This window comes from Benincasa hispida, chromosome 7 (genome assembly GCF_009727055.1).
Source record: "Benincasa hispida cultivar B227 chromosome 7, ASM972705v1, whole genome shotgun sequence".
Taxonomy (NCBI): Eukaryota; Viridiplantae; Streptophyta; class Magnoliopsida; order Cucurbitales; family Cucurbitaceae; genus Benincasa; species Benincasa hispida.
The window spans coordinates 16,417,231-16,439,372 of NC_052355.1; the positions used below are offsets into that span (position 1 = coordinate 16,417,231).

General features: G+C 32.0%; 2 protein-coding genes across 2 annotated transcripts; one reads left to right on the forward strand and one right to left on the reverse strand.

Moving 5' to 3' along the window:
* The first annotated feature begins 3,661 nt into the window (after nucleotides 1-3,661).
* On the forward strand, nucleotides 3,662-6,671 carry LOC120081781 (cell number regulator 2-like). Its single transcript, XM_039036942.1, has 4 exons — nucleotides 3,662-3,853; nucleotides 4,719-4,790; nucleotides 5,918-6,130; nucleotides 6,332-6,671. The coding sequence occupies exons 1-4, from the start codon at nucleotides 3,763-3,765 to the stop codon at nucleotides 6,406-6,408; spliced, it is 453 nt and encodes a 150-aa protein (XP_038892870.1). The 5' UTR covers nucleotides 3,662-3,762; the 3' UTR covers nucleotides 6,409-6,671.
* A 2,072-nt stretch (nucleotides 6,672-8,743) lies between these two features.
* On the reverse strand, nucleotides 8,744-13,394 carry LOC120081795 (glucan endo-1,3-beta-glucosidase 3). Its single transcript, XM_039036963.1, has 4 exons — nucleotides 13,091-13,394; nucleotides 9,982-11,235; nucleotides 9,561-9,588; nucleotides 8,744-9,449 (listed from the first exon to the last, which is right to left on the reverse strand). Exons 1-4 carry the CDS (start codon nucleotides 13,140-13,142, stop codon nucleotides 9,287-9,289), a joined length of 1,497 nt encoding a protein of 498 aa, XP_038892891.1. The 5' UTR covers nucleotides 13,143-13,394; the 3' UTR covers nucleotides 8,744-9,286.
* Nucleotides 13,395-22,142: the final 8,748 nt, after the last annotated feature.

Here is a 22,142-nt window from a genome sequence, read left to right on the forward strand (position 1 = left end):
ATAATTAACAACACGCTCTTAGTGCAATAAAACAATTTAGGTGATCGTGTTTCATTATTTTTAAATTTTGGGACAAGTGTTGTTACAAATCCAAAATTTGGATTGAACTAAAAAACTCTTAAATTTTTAACTTAATTTTTATTTGATATCTATTTTTGTAAAACTAACATTTTTAGTCTTGAGATTTGAGCTTAGATTTCATTTAATCGATTTCTAAGTGATCTAACTCAAGGTAAAGTTGAGATTAATTAAGTTCAAATCTCATTTTTACATAAATAAGTTGGAAGAAAAAGGTTCTCCAATTGCCACTTTTTAACATATTAAAGATAATTGACATCATTATTGTCAACATAGGATGACTCAACGACCAGTTATGTATATCACATCTTTCTCTTAAAGTCGAAATTTCAAATCTCCATGCTCCACGTTTGTTTATATATATATATATAATATTATATTATTTTTTAAAAAACCATTAATATTCTTAACTATTTAGATCCCACAAATTAATTAGTACATTATTTGACCCTATATAAATGTACAATCACTATCTGCCATTATTGAACATACGGGCCGAGTCAAGTAAGTCATTGTTTTGAATTTTCAAAAACTTTGCTTCAATAATATAATATATATATATATATATATTTATTTATTATTTTATTTAAACGTTTTTTTGGGCTATGAAACACAGACACAGATACGGCTATATGATACGAATATGATTGTGATATGGCGATTCGCCAATTTCTAAAAAACTAAGATACGATACGTTGAAAGATACGCCATTTTTTTTTATATATTTCTAAAAAACGAGGATACTTATACATTGAAGGTACTTTCTCTCTTGCTTAAAAAAATAGATTGCCTAGTTTTAGATTGAAAAATATTACATGAGTTGTTTGTCTTTTTTCTTTAAAAAAAGTAAGCGTATAAATAGATACATCAAATCGCTCGTCAGATATATATCTGAAAAGTATTTGGAAATATCAACATTTGATATGTATCTGATATGGATTCTTTGTCTCACATGAACTTGGTGGTATGGGGTCTTTTCTTTTTGTCATATTATTGCATATTTCAAAAAAAAAAAAAAATTAATTTTGCGAGAATGGGTAGAGATTTTTGTTTTTTGTTTTTTATTTTTGAGAAAATCGGAGTAGGGATTTCTCGTGGAGATTGGTTTTACCTAAGAAATTATTTTACATTTAATTCTTTAAAAAACAATAAAAAATCAATACATTTTTATTTTTTAAAAAAACTATATAAATGCTTATTTTTCAAGGGAAAAATGTTATTTAAAGAAAAATTTTGAACCTCTTCGTACTCTCATTAAGTTAATAACAACCCAAACAAAATTTCATATACATATCAAAATCATAAAATAATCCAAAAATAAAGTTAAAAATGATGGACTATGATTACTAAAATTTTAAATTTAAATATATTACAATATAGACTCAAATCATCAAATTAAAACATATAATGTATAAGTAAAGAAAAAATTAAATTTAAAGAAAGTATCAAATAGTTCGAACATATAAATTTAAATAATAATTATAATTATAATTATAATCATAATAATAATAATAAACAATTAAATATAGAACACTCATTCCACATCTAAATTTCTTGATTTATTATCTAATTTCTACCAATATTTTTAAAAAGCAAGTCAAATATTGAAATCTAAAAAAAGTAATTTTTGGAATCTGGAATTTGACTAAAAATTCAACTCTTATGCTTAGAAATATGCAAATCATTGTAATAGTTTCAAGAAAAATAGACTTAATTTTCAAAACCAAAAACGAAAAAATGAAATGGTTACTTGACGAGATCTAATTTTGTAACTATTTGATTTTTAGCCAATTCTAAAAACAAAAGCAAGTTTTTGAAAACTATGACTCTGTTTGATAATTATTTATTTTTTATTTTTTAAAATTAAATATAGAACACTATTTCCACATCTAAACTTCTCAATTTTTTATCTACTTTTTACTAATGCTTTTAAAAATCAAGCCAAATATTGAAATATAAAAATAATTATAATAATAATTTTTGGAATTTGTAATTTGACTAAAAATCCAACTTTCATATTTAGAAATATGCAAAATCATTCTAAGAAATTAAGAGAAAATCGACTTAATTTTCAAAAACAAAAAACGAAAAAAAAAATAAATTGAAATAGTTACCTAACAAGGCCTATTTTTTTATTTTCAAATTTTGGCTTTTATTTTGAAAACACTCCTAAAATATAGATAACACGATATAGAAACCAATAAATTTTCTTTTTTTTTTCTTTACTTAATTTCTAATTGCGTACCTAAACTTTGAAAATTAGTTTCAAAATGATCATCTCTAAGTAAAGTTGATATTAGTTGATGATCTAAATGATAAAATTAAATTCAAATCTCATATAAATGTACATAAATAACCATAAAGACTAAAGTATACATTATTTACTATTAGAGTATACACAAATAAAGTCAAGCCCGGAAAAATTCTCCAATATGTTTTGCCACTTTTTAACATAGTAAAAGTATAATTAATATCATTATTGACAACATAACAAGGAAGTCAACCGTCTGTTATTGATATTTCTTTTCTTCAAATCGGAGGTTTAAATCTTCGTAACCTACAATTTATTTTTATACTATAAAAAGATATTAATATTAATGCATGCATTTTGACCCATTATTTAAAATTTCCATCGAAATCTCGAAAAACTTCTAGCATCAAAATTTTGATAGAGGGAATTTCGTTTTCTCTCAATTTTCTCCAAATTTTGAGAATATTCTAATTCCCCATTTCGATGAAATTTCGACATTTCGAGAAAATTTTGAGAAATTTCGACATTTCGAATTTTCTTTTTAATTAGCTATGTTAGTTTAGTTCAAGTTTTTCAATTTTATGATTCTGATAACACACCATTCTATAGTTTATACGTCAATATCATTGATAAAAGATTTAGCCTTTTTTATGTATTTCTTTTTCTAATTTCCATCTTTTCTCAATTTTTAGCTTTATTTTTTACCCAAAACTTTCATTTTTAAAGAAATTGAGTTTGAAAAAATCCCAGAAAAATAACATATATTTATTTTTAACATTTTTCAAAATTTTTCATCAAATTTTCACATCATTTCACCTCAAAATTGAAATTACGTAAGATTTTTCTTTAACCATCTAAAACTTTCATAATTTTCACATCATTTCACCTCAAAATATTTCTAAAGTTTATATTATACGGTAATTATTTTTCCGTTTTTAAAATTTATGCTCTTGCATCAATATTTACACAAATATTTACTATAAACATTTAAATGTTGGCTTACTTTATATAAATTGTCATAAAAAAAATGGTCAATTATAGTCTAATTAAGCCACAACCAAAGTTTTATTGACTAATTATAACAATTTCCATTAACTTTCATCAATTTCCATATTTTTTTCCGAAATGTTCATCGATATAATATCGATATGTCCATAAATTCGAAACCTCGACATTTTCATCGACATCGATATTTCGAATCTTGTTTGGCCATATAATTGAACAAACATTATTATCTTAAATCGATCATTATTGTCATGGAGCCCAAGCAAGTTATTGTCTCTTTGAATTTTCAAAAACCTTGCTCTCTCCTCCATTATCTTTTTTATAGTAGACAAAAAAAAATTACTATAAATTAGAGAATAGAGGAACTCCACAGCTTACACTTCTCTCTCAAAGTTAAATTTTTGTTGATTCTTTTGAAAGATTAAAATATGGCCAGCACCGGCGGTATTCCGGCGAACTCGACAAATGGGTCGCCATGGTCCAGTGGCCTCTGTGATTGCTTCTCCGACATGGAATCATGTAAATTCACTCTCCCTCTTCTTGTGATCTTTTATCTATTACGAATCGGGTGATCGAACATGTTTAGAAGTGATTTTTGACGAATGATATTACCTCTATTTTAAAATAGCGAGAATTGTGTTTGAGTAATTTTTTATCATTTACTTGAGAGGTTAAAAATATGCAAAGTTTTATGTCAAAATCGAGGGATAAACTCGATTTTCACGCAATTTTGGTCGGATAAATTACTAAAAAAAAAACTCTGAATTATAGGATTGGTATCAATTATATCGAAAAGTTTCATTTTGATCAACCCTTCAAGTTTAAAGTTTTTTTTTTTCAAAATAATTATTGAAGACTTTTGTCATTAAATTCATGGAAAAAAAAAGTTTGTGTTAACTTAAGTGAACAAATCTAAACAACGGATAAAAAAAAAAATTGGGGACGGGTTAGTGAAAAAAACCTCAAATAAAGAACAAAAAATTGGAGTCATGGAGTTGAAAGAAGGAAGATAACATTATATAAAAGTATATTCGTAGATGAAAAATTAACTATAATTAAGTCTACCAAAGGTAAAAAAGATTTGTGTATTTTCTTCATATATGTGTTTAGATTTATTCACATGAACAAATACAAACTTTTTCGTAAAGTGAAGTTAACAACAAAAGTCTATAAAGGTTGTTTTGAAACAAACTTCAAATTTCAAGGATTAAAATAAAATCCTTAAAAGTTTAGGGATATTATGGAAACTTATCCACGTTGAGGGGTATTTTTGTGCTTTTTCTATGCATCCTTTGTAATTATTTTTTTTAATTTTATAATAATGTAATAATAATATGATATTTATGCTATAATGTTTCATTTAATCTTATTTTTTTCTTTTAAGGTTGCTGTACAACATGGTGTCCATGTGTGCCTTTTGGGCAAACCTCAGAGATTATAGATGAAGGATCAACTTGTAAGTTTTAATTGAATAATTATTTAATTAAGTTGTAATAAGCCTAACATTTAATTAACAAAATATATACAAACACAATATTCTAAGGATTCTATAATCGGAAAAAATATAAAAGAAATATATTTTTTTTTCATTCAGATTTTTTTTTTTTTTATTAAATTACAAGTTTAATTTTTGAATTCGACACTGTTTATTTGGTCATTAAACTTTTAAAAATGTCTAATACTAAGTTTTTGGATTTTTTTGTGTTAAAAAGATCTTTGAAGTTTGAAAAATGTTTAATAAATACTTAAATTTTAAATTTTATGTTCATTAAGTTTATAAATTTTATAAAATCTGTTTAATAGATTGTAAAATTTTCTGTTCAATTTTATAAATTTTTACAAATTTTACCTAGAACAAAAATATACTGTAAGGTTTTATTAGATAATCATTTAAGTTTTTTTTGCTTACAGTTTTGTTTGTTTTCTTGTTTTTTTATATTTATACTAGCTAACTCATTATTTATTTAGTATGAGGAAGGTTTGATTTTTTTTTTTTTTTTATCAAATTCCAAAAAGAAAAACAAGTGTTTGGAAGCAGAAAAAAATTAAATTTCATTTAATAACCATTTTGTTTTTAATTTTATGATTTAGAAATCCGTGTTTGTTTTTCTCCCAATTTCTATACCATGATTTTCACTTTTCTTTTTAAAAAGATATTTGAGTTCTTAGTTAAAATCTAAAATAAAAAACCAAACTTACAAACTACTTTTATTAATTTTCAAAATTTAGCTTGGATTTTTAAAACATTAGTAAAAAGTGGACAATAGAATTAGAAATTTAGAGGTGGAAATAAAGTTCATAATTAAGTTGAAATTTTAAAAATAAAAAACAGAAAACAAAATGGTTATCAAATGTGTCATAGTTTTAAAAATGGGGCTAAGAATTCAAATGTTTCTTAACAATAAAAAAACAAATGATTAAACCTTATGCTTTACTTCTTAATTTTGAAAATTGTGTTTTCTTTTCCACAATTAGTCTAGCCAAATGAATTATCAAACAAAGTTTTTTTTTTGGAGATATAATAGGGTTTAGAATTAAAAATGACATGTATAGTTATGCTTATGTGTTGTATTGTGGATGCAGCCTGTTTTGGTAACGCATTAATTTTCTGTCTGATTGCTTCCTTTACACCTTGTATTTGCCTTTACACTTGTTCTTACCGATCTCGATTGAGGAGGAAATACAACCTCCAAGAAACTCCATGCAACGATTGTTGTGTTCACTATTGGTGTTGGAGTTGTGCAATATGTCAAGAGTATCGTGAGCTCAAGCACCGCGGTTTCGACATGCATATCGGTAATTATCTTCTTACACGTCCTCGAATACTCGTTTAGATTTTATGGACTCTGATATTAGAAATTAGCTATGGGAGGAGTAGCTCATTTATTTTATAAGGAGCGTGAGATCTATTGGTTTTCCCAATGTGGGATTCTTAACATCTTTTACATACATATCTTTTTTATGAAAAAAGTGAAATCGATCGACTGTTATGTTCAGGTTGGCAAGAAAATGTACAGAGACGAAACAAGGGAATCGAGATCCCACCTGTGGTCGAGGGAGAAATGAAACGTTGAAGTTAGAAAGCAAGGCATCACAATAATGATGGTTCCCTCTGTTCTTTTTCCTCCTTGAGTTCAATAATGTGTGGAAGTGGATGGATTCTTAAGTTTATGCTACTCTTTACTTGTTCTTCATTATTGCCTTAAATCTTTTTATGTGTATTAATCTTTGCTACTTATATAACCATTATTGTTGCTTATATTTTATTCCGCTTATATTTAAACTGAATGTGAGAAAACTTCTTCTAAGATGAGTAGATAAGATTTTCATTTGTTCATACTGTGTAATATGGCATCAAAGCATAAACTTAACCTGACTATTCTATTGAATCTATTTTATCTTCACCAATCTTTCGAACCTACAACGATATTTGTTTTTGAGCATTTGTTTGTAGCAACCAATTATAATTTCTAGAGTAGAGCAATGACAATTACGCTTTGAGGTAAGAATAAGATAAAGTTTTTTGATGGATCAACAGAAGAACCGACTAGAAAGAATCATGAATATGTATTTCTTATTCAAATTTAGATATTGTTGATGAATCCTCTTCTTTCTTATTTTCAGTTGTTATTCAAGAGCGACAAAAATTTGCTCATTTTGCCATTAAACCTATTGTCCTATTTCCAATTGAAACTTCCAATAGCACAACCACTGGAAATTCATACGTAACGAAACAACAAAAACGTTCAAAGGCCTCGATGTGCATATCACGGGATCAAAGGTCATGTGATTGACAAATGCTACAAATTGCACGGTATCCACTTTGTTATAGACAATGCAATACAAATTGCTTAGCAAATTTAGTTGCCTGAATCCTTCTAAATAAGGAAATATATGTACTATTTAAGTTTTACAGTAGTATTTTTCAAATTAAGTATGGTAAGACATTTTTTTTTTTTTTTTTTTATTTACATACTTAAATCATCAATGTATTAAAGAAAACCCTCAAAATAGGAAAGTATATTTGTGACATCTGAGCCATAGAGAATGGTACATAAATCAAACATCACTTATGAAGCACAGATACTTCATGTGAGACAAAAAATCAGTATCAAACATATATCAGCTACCAATACTTTCCAGATACGTATCTGATACGCGATTTAACTTATCTATTTCTATGAGTACTTTTTTTTAAAAGAAAAAAGACAAGTAACTCATCTAATCCTTCCCGATCTAAAATTAGGCAACCTATTTAAAAAACTCACCACTTGAGTCCAAAACTAAAAGAAAAAAAAATAACGGACCAAACCCTAGACTAGAATCATCTTCACATTTGAGTCCCCACAAAATCCACCAAAATATAAACCATTTGGATATCTTCAACAATAAGTTCTTCGTTTATTTTCATACTTCTCTCTCTAATCTTCTTCTTTTTTTTTTTTCTTGAGTCACTTTTCTATTGCATTTTATTAACTATTGTACTTCAACATCTTAGATGTTGCTTTTTTGTATTGTATTTTAGTGTTTGTATTCTATTTTCTACTATTATTATTAACTTGTATGCTAATATCCTATATTTTTTTAAAGAAAAGTAATATATCTTCAACGCATCAGTATCCTCATTTTTTTAGAAATATATATATTAAAAAATATATATAAAAATATGACGTATCCGTATCTTAGTTTTTTAGAAAATGACGAATCGTCGTATCCGTATCATATAGCTGTATCTGTGTCTGTGTTTCATAGAACATCACTACATCTAAATGACCTAAATGAAATGGATCCCAATGTTAGACAAACATGAGTAAGAAAAGCGTAAAAAATAAATGATATTATTTATACTAGGTCACATTCCTTTTCTAGTGGCTCATTTATAGAACTCAAAGACACAATTGTACAATCTATAGAACAGATCATGTTCAAGTAAAGTCGTTTTGGTGGCTCATTCATAAGTAATCCAAAAGTTAAGCAAATTCAGATTGGAGCAATTATGTGCAAATACATTCTAAAAATGACAAATATTAATTTATGTCCCTAAACTTTGGGTGTTATAAAAATTTAAACCCTAAACTAATAACTATATTAATTTAAACCATGAACTTTAGTGATTGTATCAATTCAAACTCCAAACTAATAATTATATCAATTTAAACCTTATACTTTCGTAAGTATATCAATTTAAACCCTAAACTTTCATGATTGTATTAACTTAATTCTCAATTGTGTTTCATTTAGATACACTTATGAATATTCAAGGCTTAAATTGATGTATTTATGAAAATTCAAGATTTAAATTGATACATTTATAAAAGTTCAAGATTTAAATTCATATAATTATAAATTTGAGGTTTAAATCGATACAAATCCCAGAGTTCAGGATTTAAATTAATACAACTCTCAAGATTTAAGGAATCCCTAAAGTTTAGGAGTATAAATTGATATTTGCCGTTCTAAAAAACTAGAGAACATGAGTGAGGGAGAACAACATGTAGAAAGAAAGGCCAACGTCTGAAGTCTCGAGAGAAAGGTAGAAAGAAATTCTAATAGAAAGAAAAGAAAATGTACAAAGAAAATAAAAATTGGCTTCAACTACCTACAACTTCTTGAGTGATTAAACTGAAGATCCTAATTCGCTTAGCATGGAAACTACCCTTCAAAACCCAAACTCCAAAGAATGTAATTACTCCCAGACATGATGATAGTTACAACTTACACAAGTCACAAATAATCATTTGAATTTTTCTCTCTACAAAATCCAAACTATGGCTCATCGAACTCGAACTAATAATATAGCCACATTCATCGACCTATCTCCACCCGTCCACCCTCGACCGTACAAAATTGGTTAAATATGCTACAATAGCTTGGAACCCAAGGGACGCAGTTCGACAATCCGAAACCGTCATGGGGATGCATGAATACAAAATGAAAAATGCAGCAGCATCATCACAAGAATGCCAAAGTCATTAATAAAACACACAAGATCATTGAACTGGTGTAAGGGCTGCTACCATAGAGATACTTTGCAAGGCAACCACCAGCTGTATCAGAAGAATTTGAGGATGGAGCCAAAGATGTGCTATTTACTAAAGTGCCATTTGATCCAGAACTGCATTGGAAAAGAAAGGTCAGTCAGCAGGACATATATGCTTAAGCTAAGCATCTAACTGAGACAACAAACATAATTTAGTATAGCTATTTAAGAGTCGTCATCTATTACCTTCCTGGAAAAATACACGTACCATGACCTGCGACGAGAAATGTCAAACCAAACATTAGCAAATCAACAGCAAATATGGAAATGTCAAAAATCTGTGCTCTTACAACCAGTTTTTTCCAATGGTCTTCCTATTGTAGCAATCAGGAGGTAAAAATCAACAGTTTTCTTAACATACAAGGGTTTACATCTACATGAAATACTTCCCAGATCTCTGAAAATAATATTATTGCCATATTCAGGAATAGAGTCCTGTCTATAATTTATTTCAGTATGAAGGCCTGTGCAGCATCTATTCACATTTTTACTTGTATTATTTGGTCATAGAAGCTCAGGGGAACAATAATCAGTTATTATAGGAGATATCATATGATGAATTAGCATATCAGTTTACAATATTTCTAAGCATTTCAAGATTTCATACTTGGGTTTGTGGTGGTGATGATGGCCACTCCTTTAAAATCACAGGTCCCTGGAGACTTTGCCATTTTCTGGTAATATGCATTGAAAGCATAGGTTGCATGAGCCATAACATTATCTGGTTGATAACATGGCTGCCCCTGCAATAATGGAGAGCAATTGACTCTTCCCGGTCCACAAGCCCAGTCTAGTGCTGCCTGCAGCAGCTTACGATCTGCACCATCTCTTGCAACGCAGAAGGTCTGGTTTGTGGTATCATTTGCCAAAACAGCACCTGCACTAGTCAAGTGTAAGGTATAAACTGGCACTCCATTTGGATAGAAGAGACCCCAATTCTTTTCCGAGACCAAACCGGGTCTTAAATCCTCATTGTAGAGCTCATATATGTAGGTACTAACAGGAACTCCAGGATGCTTGGGTGTTCCAGTATTGTTAAGAACATGTCTAATTAAGTTGCTATTGTAAGTGTTAGCATTATCTAAAGTTGCATCTGGCTCCGATGCATCACCCTTGGATGGCCAGCCTGACTCCATTACAACAACTTTGATGTTAGTGAAGTTTAAATCCACCATTGCAAAATATGCAGCATCAATAATAGCATCAAAGACATTAGTATAGTGCAAGAAGGTATTGGCATCGATAGCTTCCTTGGTCGGAGGGAGGGGTCGGAAAAGAGCATAGTCTAGAGGGATCACACCATTCGATTGCATGTAATCATAATATGGATATACATTAAGCATGAGATAAGAATCAGTAGACTGCAAGAATTTAAGTAAAGGAACCATGACAGGGTCCCATGAACGGTTAAAGAAGGCCTGTGATGGTGGGAATGAGTCGAGAATAATGGAAGAAGAATGTGGGGTAGAAACTTTGATTTGGCGATCTAAATTAGATGCAACTAGAGCAGATTGAATGAATTTTAGGGCCGAGACTAGGACTGGGGCAGCATTTGGAAGAGTGGTAAGAACTTCAGAGCCAACAGCTATTGCTGTGATGTTGGTGGCAGGAACATGAGCAATGACATTTCGTGCAACCCAGTTGGCTGCAGTCGCATTGGACATACCAATTGCGAGGAGTTGGTCATTGGGTACGGAAACAGTCACCTGGATGCCTGTGTTGGCAAGTGCAACGAGCATGGCACGGTCCGCATCATATAGCCTGATATGTTCAATATTTTGAGCTTTAAGAAGTGCAACTACTTGAGTGGGACTGGGCATATCAGAAAGGTCTGTTCCGAGGTTTACACCAATGAATGCAGCTGCAATTATATATTCAAGAGTTTAGACAGTCTTTTTCAACAACAAAGCAACATTTTTCCACTCTGTTGGAGTAAAATCATGATAACAAACATGAAAAGGATTGTGAACATACATATACAGAAAAGCTATAACCAACCCAAACAGGGGAAAGGAGGAAGAGGAGAAGAAATGAAAGGCATCCAAAATCCAAGCACAGTTTACATCGGCCAAATGTATCATATATTTACCAGACCAGACATCTTGGAGCATTCATATTGCATATTTTTCAAAAAGCATATAATGTACTGTATGAAACACAGGATATAGAAGAAAACAGCATAATCATATAAAAGTGATTTATAAAATTCACAACCCTTCAAAACAAGAAAAGTTATTGTTTCCATATCAAAAGTAACTAGACTTGGAAGATTTAAATGGTTCTTTTTAGGCTTGTGTGAGGCCTCATTCCCCAAATTATGAAGACTTATTGTAGGATGGCTAAAAGAGGAATAGCGTTATTTGACAATTAGTCAGTCAGAAGTGGGACGTGGGATGTGCAGAGAGAGTAGAGAAGATTGGAATGGTGTTATGTTGAGAGTACATGCATATAGGAGCCTTTATTGAAAAATTTGGTTGAGTGTTTGGATAGGAGAGGTTTCCAACTCTCTAGAATTCGCTGGTGGTTTGGTTTTTTGCCATCTTGGCTGTTGTTGAATTGTTGTTGAGTTATTGGCTGATCGAGGACATTCATCAGAGATTTTTCAATACAACAGTGGTTTTTCTTGTTCTATGTCTTGTCTTTGTGTGAATTACTTGAGTTTTGCAGGTGTTGTTGGGAGTTGAATTCCTAACAGTTTGTTAGTCCCTATCCTTCTTTGCACCCTTCTCTCGATATAGTATGGGCAAACATCAGACAATATTGTAATGTTTCCCCTTCTCGTATTAATTTCCTCAAGCAATCAAGAATGAGGGTTGTGAAAGTAAGCTCAGAGATGATTCCCACAAGCACGTGATAATATGTTAGCATCTATCTAGTCTTCTTCACACCTTCCAAAATAAGAACTATTTCAAACATATAAAACCGGATGATAGACTGATACCTCTAATTGCTCTCCATGCTTTTATCTTGCCCTTCTTTTGTATTTTGATGTTTCTTAGTGAACCAATTGTATAAGGAAAAGTTTAAAAGCACCCTCAGATGAAGTTCTTTTAAACCCCATAACACACCACATGCTAAACTTTTTAGCACCTACTTTGCTCTTCCAAGATTCTCCACATCACAATAGGTTAAGACTTAAAATGTTAATAGACAGAAAATGATGAGCTGGAACCGAATATGGTTGCTGACAAAAACAACCAATCAAAGAGGGCTCAGATAGATTTCACTTTCACTAAAAAGAAAGATTTTCCATTACTAACCTCAACTTCTTACCACAGAAACCAAAGTCCCATTGATTTGAGAACTACTGTCATCTGAAGCTCTTCCCATCTTTCAACATTCCCGACTAATTCCAAATCTAGATCCCTCTAAACAGTTATGACAGAGCTTCTCAAAAGAAATCTCAAAACCATCAACACAATAACACAATGAAACTAATTCCACTATGGCCAATCAAATAGAAAGAACAAAAGGGGGGGAAATCTATTAAAAACCCATTGAAGTACAGGGAAAGAACACTACACTGAAACTAATTCTACCAATGTTTTAGACGATTTTCAGTGATATGAAGGGAAACCCACATAAGACAGAATGAAAAACAGCAAAATAGTGAAATGAAACATGAACAAACAAATAGAAAGATACAATCTAGCAAGAAAATCCAACAGAAATGGCAACATTACATTCACAAAAGAAGGAGAAGAAGAAGAGCTTACCTTCACCAGAAGAAACAACAGAAACGGCTAGAAGAAAGAAGAGCAGAATCATGGCTATAGAAAAATAGAAAATAATGAAAAAGAACTCAATTTGTTCAACTTGAAACCCCCAAAAGAATTGGCTTCTCCACAGACCCAGTTCACAAAAGAAGAACACCAGTACCCCACGATTCAAAATCTAGGTCGGACCCCAAAAATAAAAGAATCCCAGAGGACAAAACCTAAAGAAAGAGAAATTCTTGAAGAGAGAGAATCAAAAAGGGGACTAGTGGGAGCTACTTTTGCTGTCTGTGTTGTGTTTAGAATGTGGACTGTAGAAAGTGGTGCAGGCATATGTCAGAGATCCAACGGTGGAAATTTGATGAGGGTGCAGAAGAATTAGAGGGTGAAACGGAGGAAAGAAAATTAGATGAATTACAAGTTTTTTTTTTAAAAAAAATAATATGTGAGTGAGTGAATCCTTGCTATTGATAATATAGGCCCTATGTTTTTCTTTTTTGGAAAAATTATAAGTTTAATTCTTCAACTTGTCTATATTCGATCATGGTGTTCAATTTTAGTTTTTTTTTTTTTTTCGATAAATCTTTAATTTAGTCTTCGAAACTAATTTTTATCGAAATTAGTTAGATAATAACAATAATTTTTATGTAAGAAAATAAATCATGTGAAAGGAAAATTTTCAGATATAGAAAAATGTCAAACTATTTATAAAAATAGCAAAGAAAAAATATCAATAGATATTGATAGACGTCTATCACATAGTATCATTAATATACTTCTATCAGTTTCTATCACTGATAGACCTCTATAAGTCTCTATCAAACGAGAATTAAATTTTGTTATTTTGTATAAATAGTTTCCCTTCTTTTTCTATTTTTGAAAATCCCCTATGTGAAATATGTTTTAGACTTTATAGTAAAAATATTATGGGTTATAAAAAGTGAAAAAAAAAACTAGTAGTATAGATTAAAATGAGATTTATTGAAAGTATAGGGATTAAATTGGACATTTGAAGTATAGGTACTCAAATTGAACAAATCTAAAATTATAATGACCAAAATGGTATTCTAAATGCTTTGAACTTTTAATTTTGAACTTAATGAAAATTGTCCAATAGATATTTAAATTTTTAATTTTTAATTTAATAAATCTTCGAATCATGTATAGAAAAATTTTCATAGATAAAAAAATGTCAAACTATTACACAAAATTGACATAGTAAAAAAAAAAAAAAATACTAACAGACATTGATACACTTCTGTTAGTTTCTATCACTCATAGACATTGGTAGACTTCTATCGGCTTCTAAAAAAGAAGATTAAAATTTTGTTAGTTTGTGTACATAATTTCTTTTATTTTTCTATTTTTGAAAATGCCCCTTATATCCGATATATTTTTAACCTATTCAGCATTTTTAAAAATTTACAAAACTATTCAACACAAAATTAAAAGCTTAGGGTTACCCTAGATATTATATTCAATATTATATTTAATGGATCAATTAGTTTTCATATCTTCAAATATGTGATGAGCTTATTAAATAAAAGATTGAAAGTCTAACGATATATTAACCACATTTTTAAATTCAGCAACTAAATAAATATAAATTGGAAAATTCATATAATAAATTTGTAATTCAACCAAAAAAAAAAAAGTTATTCAATGTGATTATTTATAATCGAGGTTAGAATTTCTAAGATATGAATCACTCTAAATTGCTAATATGAGCAAAGTATAGATATTAAAATTGATTCTTTTATATCTTTACTTACATTTGTTATAATTTAGAAAAGAAAAATAAAAAATATAAAAAATACAAATCAAAATCTAATTTTATTAGTCTCTTTGTGAGAGAGAAGATGAATAAAATTTAAAACTTCTGAGTTTGCGGTCTGAGGGTGCTGTGATTTGTCTTTATATTGAAATTGGAAACCGCACAGAAAAAGTAGACAAAGTTCCACACACGATGGTACCACAGTAGCTGACGTGGACTCAAACCGCCAGCTGGATCCAACGGTCGTATTCTTCATTTTTGTTTTGTCTTTTTTTTTTTTTAAAAAAAATACTATTTTCAATTTTTTTTAATGAATTATTATAATAGTTTGTGTTCCGATGCAGACTATTTTTGTATGGATTATAATAATGTATTTGAGATGCAATCTATTTTAGTAAGGATGGAAAATAGTAAACAATAAAGTAAAAAGATGATGAATAGAAAATTGTAACACGGTAACAATGGGGAATTTGAATAAATAACAATGTAGTTTGTATATTTTTTAGTTTTTGTGTTGATTAAATCATTAAAAATACCTTGTAAGTTTTTTTTTTCAAAAACTCCTAGTTAATGTTACTATTTATATTTTATAAACGTTACAAAACTACTATTGAAATAGAAGTTCTTTAAAATATTGAACCATAATTAAAACTTAAAATTGTGTGGTAGTGAACTAAAATGAAAATTTGGGTTGCCACCCATCTAGATTGTTCAACAAGGAGACATAATTGTCATGAAGATTGATTTGAAGCACAACATTGATGAACCATTTACAAAGGCTCACAACTAAAGTGTTTGGAAGTCATCTAAGGAATCTAGGTCTACGAGATATGTATCATCTTGTCTAGGGCAAGTGGAGAAATGTTACTGGATATGGTAAATGCCCTAGTTTATTGTATTTGTATAATTCCACTAGCTTTAGGTCAAGTGGGAGATCGTAACGCCCTAGGCCTAGGATTCGGACCAAAGATTCGGAATCCGAATTCGGCACCTGATAGCCCAACATTCCCCTGTGTCCCTTGTGACCTGGCTATATCGTCCTTGAAGGACTGTGAGGTCCAATGCAGAAGCGGGATCTGTCCCAATTGAAAATTTCATAGAATCATAAAAGTACAGAAGCCTAAGTATGCATTCTAAAACAAATTTACAGCATGCTAAGAAAAAAAATTAGAGAAGAAATATGGTTAAGATTTACTAGCCTTTGAAGAACCAAAGCTTCTGTGTGTGTGTGTGTGCGTGTGTGTGTGATATATTTAAATATTTAATTCCTCTCAGAATAAACTTTATATTATAATGTATCAAATACATTATAGTAATTATATCACATATAATTGATTTGAATAATTATATCATATATTATTAATCCCTTAAATTTGAACAATTCAAATTAATCCAAAATTAATTCTTAATAATCCCTATTAAGCTATAGAGGAGACCTTATGGACCTATAGATCGAAACTTCAATGGTACTTGGATAATTAATTAAACTTCTTTAATTAAATTATCCAACGTCCATTAACTGCTGGATATTCCACTAAAGACCGACAATTGCACTCTTTGCACTACAGATATATTTCTGTGTCCATTAGATATAATCAGTCAATAGTCCGATGACCCTTCACAAATTGCTCGTAAGTACAGTTGGACTAAAATTATCGTTTTTCCCCTGTAGTTACATCTAACTCCTTAAGTATCACCGATCCCTCTAATGAACAATAAGTCATCTCTCAGGCCAAGAGATGGTCTAGCGCCATATTGTTCATGAAGGAAACTCGACATGAGGAGATTCTTGAGTTGAAGTGGATCATCCAAATTCCATTAATTATTGAAAACATAGTTTACAGTAAATATACAATTAGATATGCAATCAAGGTTAAACTACAACATGCTTTTATAAAATAAATAGGTTTCAAGAAACCTCACCTTTGAAGAACCTTTCTTTAAGTAATCCCTCGTACTAGCCACGAACAGAACTCCTTCTTCGTGGATCTCCTTCTTCGTGGATCTCCTTCTTCACGCATGGACAATTAACTGCCCGAGAGGGTAAGTGGTTGGACGCATTAAGCAAGGTATGCATTGTTCACTAGGGATAGTAACAACTGTAGGTCAGCGAAGTTTATGCAATTGTCTTCTATTATGTATGCTTCATTCGTCCATTAGGGATACTCGGGAGGGTAGTCTAAGGACAGGATCTAAGCTTGAGAAGGTCAGGTCAAAATTTAGGCTCGAGAGAGCCAGATTAGAACACATAATACTAGAGATAGGCACTTAGGAATGAGCACTATTTGTTATTAATGCATCGCATGCATCCTAGAGATAGGATAGGATTGAATGTGGTCACCTTGCTTTCATGTATTTTGCATCATCGCATAGGACAAGAGTAGAGACTTAGGAATAAGCTCTATGGATACTTTGCGTTCAACACATGCGTCCTAGAATTAAGAGCACCGCATTTCCATTGGAAAATGACTTGCCGTGTATGGTTGTAACATGATCGCATAGTGTGATGCTGACTAAGGTTCCTTTGCAGTTACTCTTAAGGGTTGCAATGAAAACATCTCCACATTTTATCCATTTTCCCATTCATTTATTTCATGTCAAGGTTTGTCGCATCTCTACCTTTCATGCATATTCTCATTGCGTTTGTCTGTTAGATAGGAGTAGCAGTAGGATTAACTTAGCAACATCATTTTATTCTTTTATTCAATCGTCGCATGCACAATCACCGTAAACATATATTACACGTCCCTATGTTCGACCTCGGATTACCCGAGAAACTTGCGTTCATGTTATACTTGGCGTGAACGCAAGAAAACTTATGGCAAGACGCATGGTGATTGCATACATTCGTTAACGCAATTTTCATTCCAATGCATGACCATCGACGCATGGCTATCAATGCATATTTTAGGAACATGCATCGCACACCGCATCCATGGGATTTTGGTTGTCGAGTAAAATTGACTTCCAACCGCATATCAACGGACAATCTCGGACCAATCTCTTAAACCTTGCCCACGCGTCGTTGAGCGATTCGTCTATTTCCTGTTCAAAATTTGTGATTAACTTCCTTCTTCTTGCATTCTCTGTAGGAGGAAAGTATTTCTTCATGAACTTTTTTATAACTTATTCCCACAAAGTTATCTCCCCTGGTTCGAGGGAATATGCCCATTTCCTTGCTTGATCGCATAACGAAAATAGGAACAACGTGAGTCAAACTTCTTCAGCTGAGATATTCGGGAACACAAAAGTGTTACAGATTTCAATGAAACTCCGGAGATGGGCGTGTGGATCTTCGCCATGCCTTCCACCAAACTATCCGGATGTCTGGATCATCTGTAACATAACCGATTTCATCTCAAACCTTGATCAGTCCAAAGCTAGCCTCATGATTTCTGGAGAGAAATCATATAGGTTAGGTGACGCATAGTCTCGGATGGGTCTATTGCAGTGTTTAGCCAGGAGAATTGGGTTGCCATGATGTTGCTCGTGTTTGTGGCTCTTTCTTCCAGTTGTTCCGCCATTCTGGGATTTCTTTCTTGTTGTTGTCGTCAGTTGTTTCTCTATCTTCTTCGGAACGTTTTTTCAATCTCTGGGTCGTAGTTGGGCTCAAGAGCATGTCCTTCACTCATGTGACGCTTGCTTCTTTCTTACCCAAGGAATGGCAGTGCACAGAGGTCAAAAGCTACAAAGAAAATTAAAAGGTTTACTGTTAGCGCAATATGTACTGCCGTAGTCCCTGGTAACGACGCCAAAAACTTGATACGTTGTAAATATGATGCTATTATGGTGCGAGTTTGCGATGATGTGTTATGTGTTGCACATGCAAGTTTTCCTAATATGACCCAAGTATAAGCCTCACTAGGTTTCCTGGTAAGTCCAGGTCGAACACAGGGACTACTGAGTAAATTTGCGACAGTTAATTTGATTCTCTTGTGGTGGTGAAAACAAATAAGTTGGATGGTGTTTTATTAAGAAAATTTCCTATGCGATGGAGTTTGAACGGAGAGTTAATGAAACCGAGAGTTACAATGAGTATGCAATGAACGGGTTGAGAAGGGGTTTAGCTAACACTTCTTAAGATTACGTACAAGTTATGCGATCATGCTACACACAAACAACAACACGTCATCTCTCAATGCAAATGCCATAATTCCTATTTCTAAGATGCATGCGATGTATACGAAAAGGTCGATAGAACTTATATCTAAGCCTCTATTCTTGTCTATGCGATGATGAATGATGCACACATACACAAGGTGACCGCATACTATCATATCATATTTTTAAGGTGCATGCGATATGTTAATAGCAATAGAACTTATGTCTAAGTCTTTATCTTCATCTTATGCAGTTCTAATCTAATTTTCTCAAGCCTAAATTCTAATCCGCCTCTCTCAAGTTTAGATTTTATCTTTAAACTACTTTCTCAAGTATCTCTAAAGGGTGAATGACACATACATAAGACAAGATGGTCGTATAAAATGTAAATCCTAGGTCATGCTAGCTAAGTGCTTCTCAACCCATTCGAAAATTTAGCTACTCATGCAAAGTGTGGAGAGATTGAACATAGATTGAAATGAGAATTCCATTTTCTATAAGTAAGTACAAAATACAAAATAACAAATAGAATTTAGAGATAAGAAGCCCGGTAAGCAATGTCTTGCTTCTGTGGCCTTTTACACTGTCTTTTTCACTCCAACTCTATCCAGATGAATATTCTTGCTCCTGCAAGTGTTGGCCCTCTCTCCCTTTGTAGTGCTTTCTGGTAGTCTCTCGATCTGTCCGTGAATGATCTCTCAGCTTCTTCATCTCTTAGCTCATCTCCGTCTTCTAAAGCTAAGTCTGAGTATGTACGTGAACAGATTAACGACTCTCTAACTTATTCTCTATTCTATATCTTCTTCTATAATTTCTTCCTCTTCGATTTATTCTTTTAAAATAGTGGCCTTCGATATTTATAGAGCTTAAGGTGAAGCAACTTTCTCTCTAATGATTGCAATGATGAGCGGTCCTTAAATCTCCTACTCTGATGCACCGATTAATGGTCATTGAAAGTTGAGTGTACTTGCTACAGTGTGGCTTTAACGGCTTGTCAACTAAATTGGATTCGACCGTCATCAGCTTTCCATCCCATCATGATTTATTGTGTCGTCACCTTGATGCGCATTCTTTATGCGGCCACCTTTTTGAGAAACTTCTCATGATCGCATACGATTGCATGACTTTGCGACCACAATCTTTCAAGCACGTAGATGCCTAATTCTTTGGATCGTAATTTTACTTGTGCCAACACATATTTCCTGCATAAAATAAGTAAATTAACTGCTTTTATGCGATGGGCGCATGCTATCACAATTTTCTTAGTTTAACGCTTTTGGACATGATATTGCTTATTTTTACCGTCGCATTCTCTCATTATTTTACTTATTTGAGCTATAATAACGTGCATTTCTACCTATTATTAGTAGGCATATATTGAGTCGGCAAACTGGTCACTCTCACCCATGTAAATCAAAGGATCACCTTCATAGGCTGGAGTTCACAACTCACTCAGGATTCAAGTCATGTCACCTATGGTCATCCTGGTGAAATGTAAATCTCTATTATCAAGGGTGTTACGTATTGAGACTATTCATTTCATGGTCTAGTCTTATACAGAACTCTTTGTATAGAATACCCCGTTCACATGTCCCTATATGAATGATCTGGATCAGATCATTTGTAGTACTTTACAACAATTGTAGCATCTACAAAGCGAGTCGTATTCGTAGTGTCACCAAGATAAGATACCCAACCTTATCCATCTACTACAAACCATTTATGTTATCGCTTAAACATGATCCACTTACATGTCTTTACATACATGTTTAAACTACAAAAGATAACCTCGTATGTTAGTTTATTGGTTTTGTGGGTTAATGCTACTAAATGTCAAATAAAATACTTAAGATTTTATTAAATAAATAAATTATTTGTACAATACAGTTACAAACTATAGAACCCACGAGATTTAAGGCATCAACCTCAACAATCTCTCGTTTGTCTTAAAGCTAGTGGGGTATACATCATAAAAGTCATACTAATGTAAAAGTACACAAAACAAGAAACTAAGGCATAATACCCACCTAGTACGACATCTCCCACTTGCCCTAGACTAGATGTGACATGTCCCGTAGACCATACTCTGCAAGTGACCCTCAAATACATTAGTCGTAAGGGCCTTTGTAAATGGATCACAACGTTGTGCACCAAAGCTATTTGTGTGATGATCACGTCTCCTTGATGCACAATCTCTCGAATGAGATGATATTTCCCCTCTATATGCTTCCCACATTTATGACTCCTAGGCTCTCGGCAATTAGTCACAACACCACTATTATCACAATAAAGGGTAATGGGCTTTGATATGTTTAGAACCACTTCCAAATCAATTAGGAACTTTCTGAGCCACACAGCTTCTTTAGCATCTTCACAAGCTGCTACGTACTCAGCCTTCATAGTGGATTTAGCAATGCACCCTTGCTTGGTGCTCCTTTAGACTACTGTCCCTCCGTTAAGAGTGAACACTAATCCTGATGTGGATTTCCTAGAATCCTTATTAGTCTAGAAATTAGATCCGTGTATCTTGTAAGGATCATGAGTCTCGGTTAAGAACGACGATGATCTACGTTTCACACGGCACACGATTCCATGGATAGTGGAACATAGTATGGAGGGATTAAGACGACTTTCTGTAAGAGACTTTATCGATCTTTAGAACCATACATGAGCATGTAGTCCCTCTTTATCTGAAGATACTTGAGGATGTTCTTAACGGCAGTTTAGTGATCAAATCCTGGATTAGACTGATATCTACTGACTATCCCCGCTGCATAACAGATGTCAAGTCTAGTACATAACATTGCATACATTAGGCTACCAATAGCCGATGCATAGGGGATATGTCTCATTTCCTCAACTTCTTGAGGTGTCTTAGGATATTGTTCCTTAGACAAAATAACTCTATGCCTGAAAGGGAGCAAACCTCTCTTGGAGTTCTACATTGAAAATTTGACAAGCATCTTATCAATGTACGATTCTAGAGACAAGGCCAACGTTTTGTTCTTTTGATCTCTAAAGATCTAAATGCCCATAACAAACTGTGCCTCTCCCAAATCTTTCATTTAGAATTGGGTCGCTAGCCAATATTTAATTTTAGTCAGTAGATCTACATCATTCCCTCTGAGTAGGATAATGTTTACATACAACACAAGAATGATTCTCTTGTAAACACAA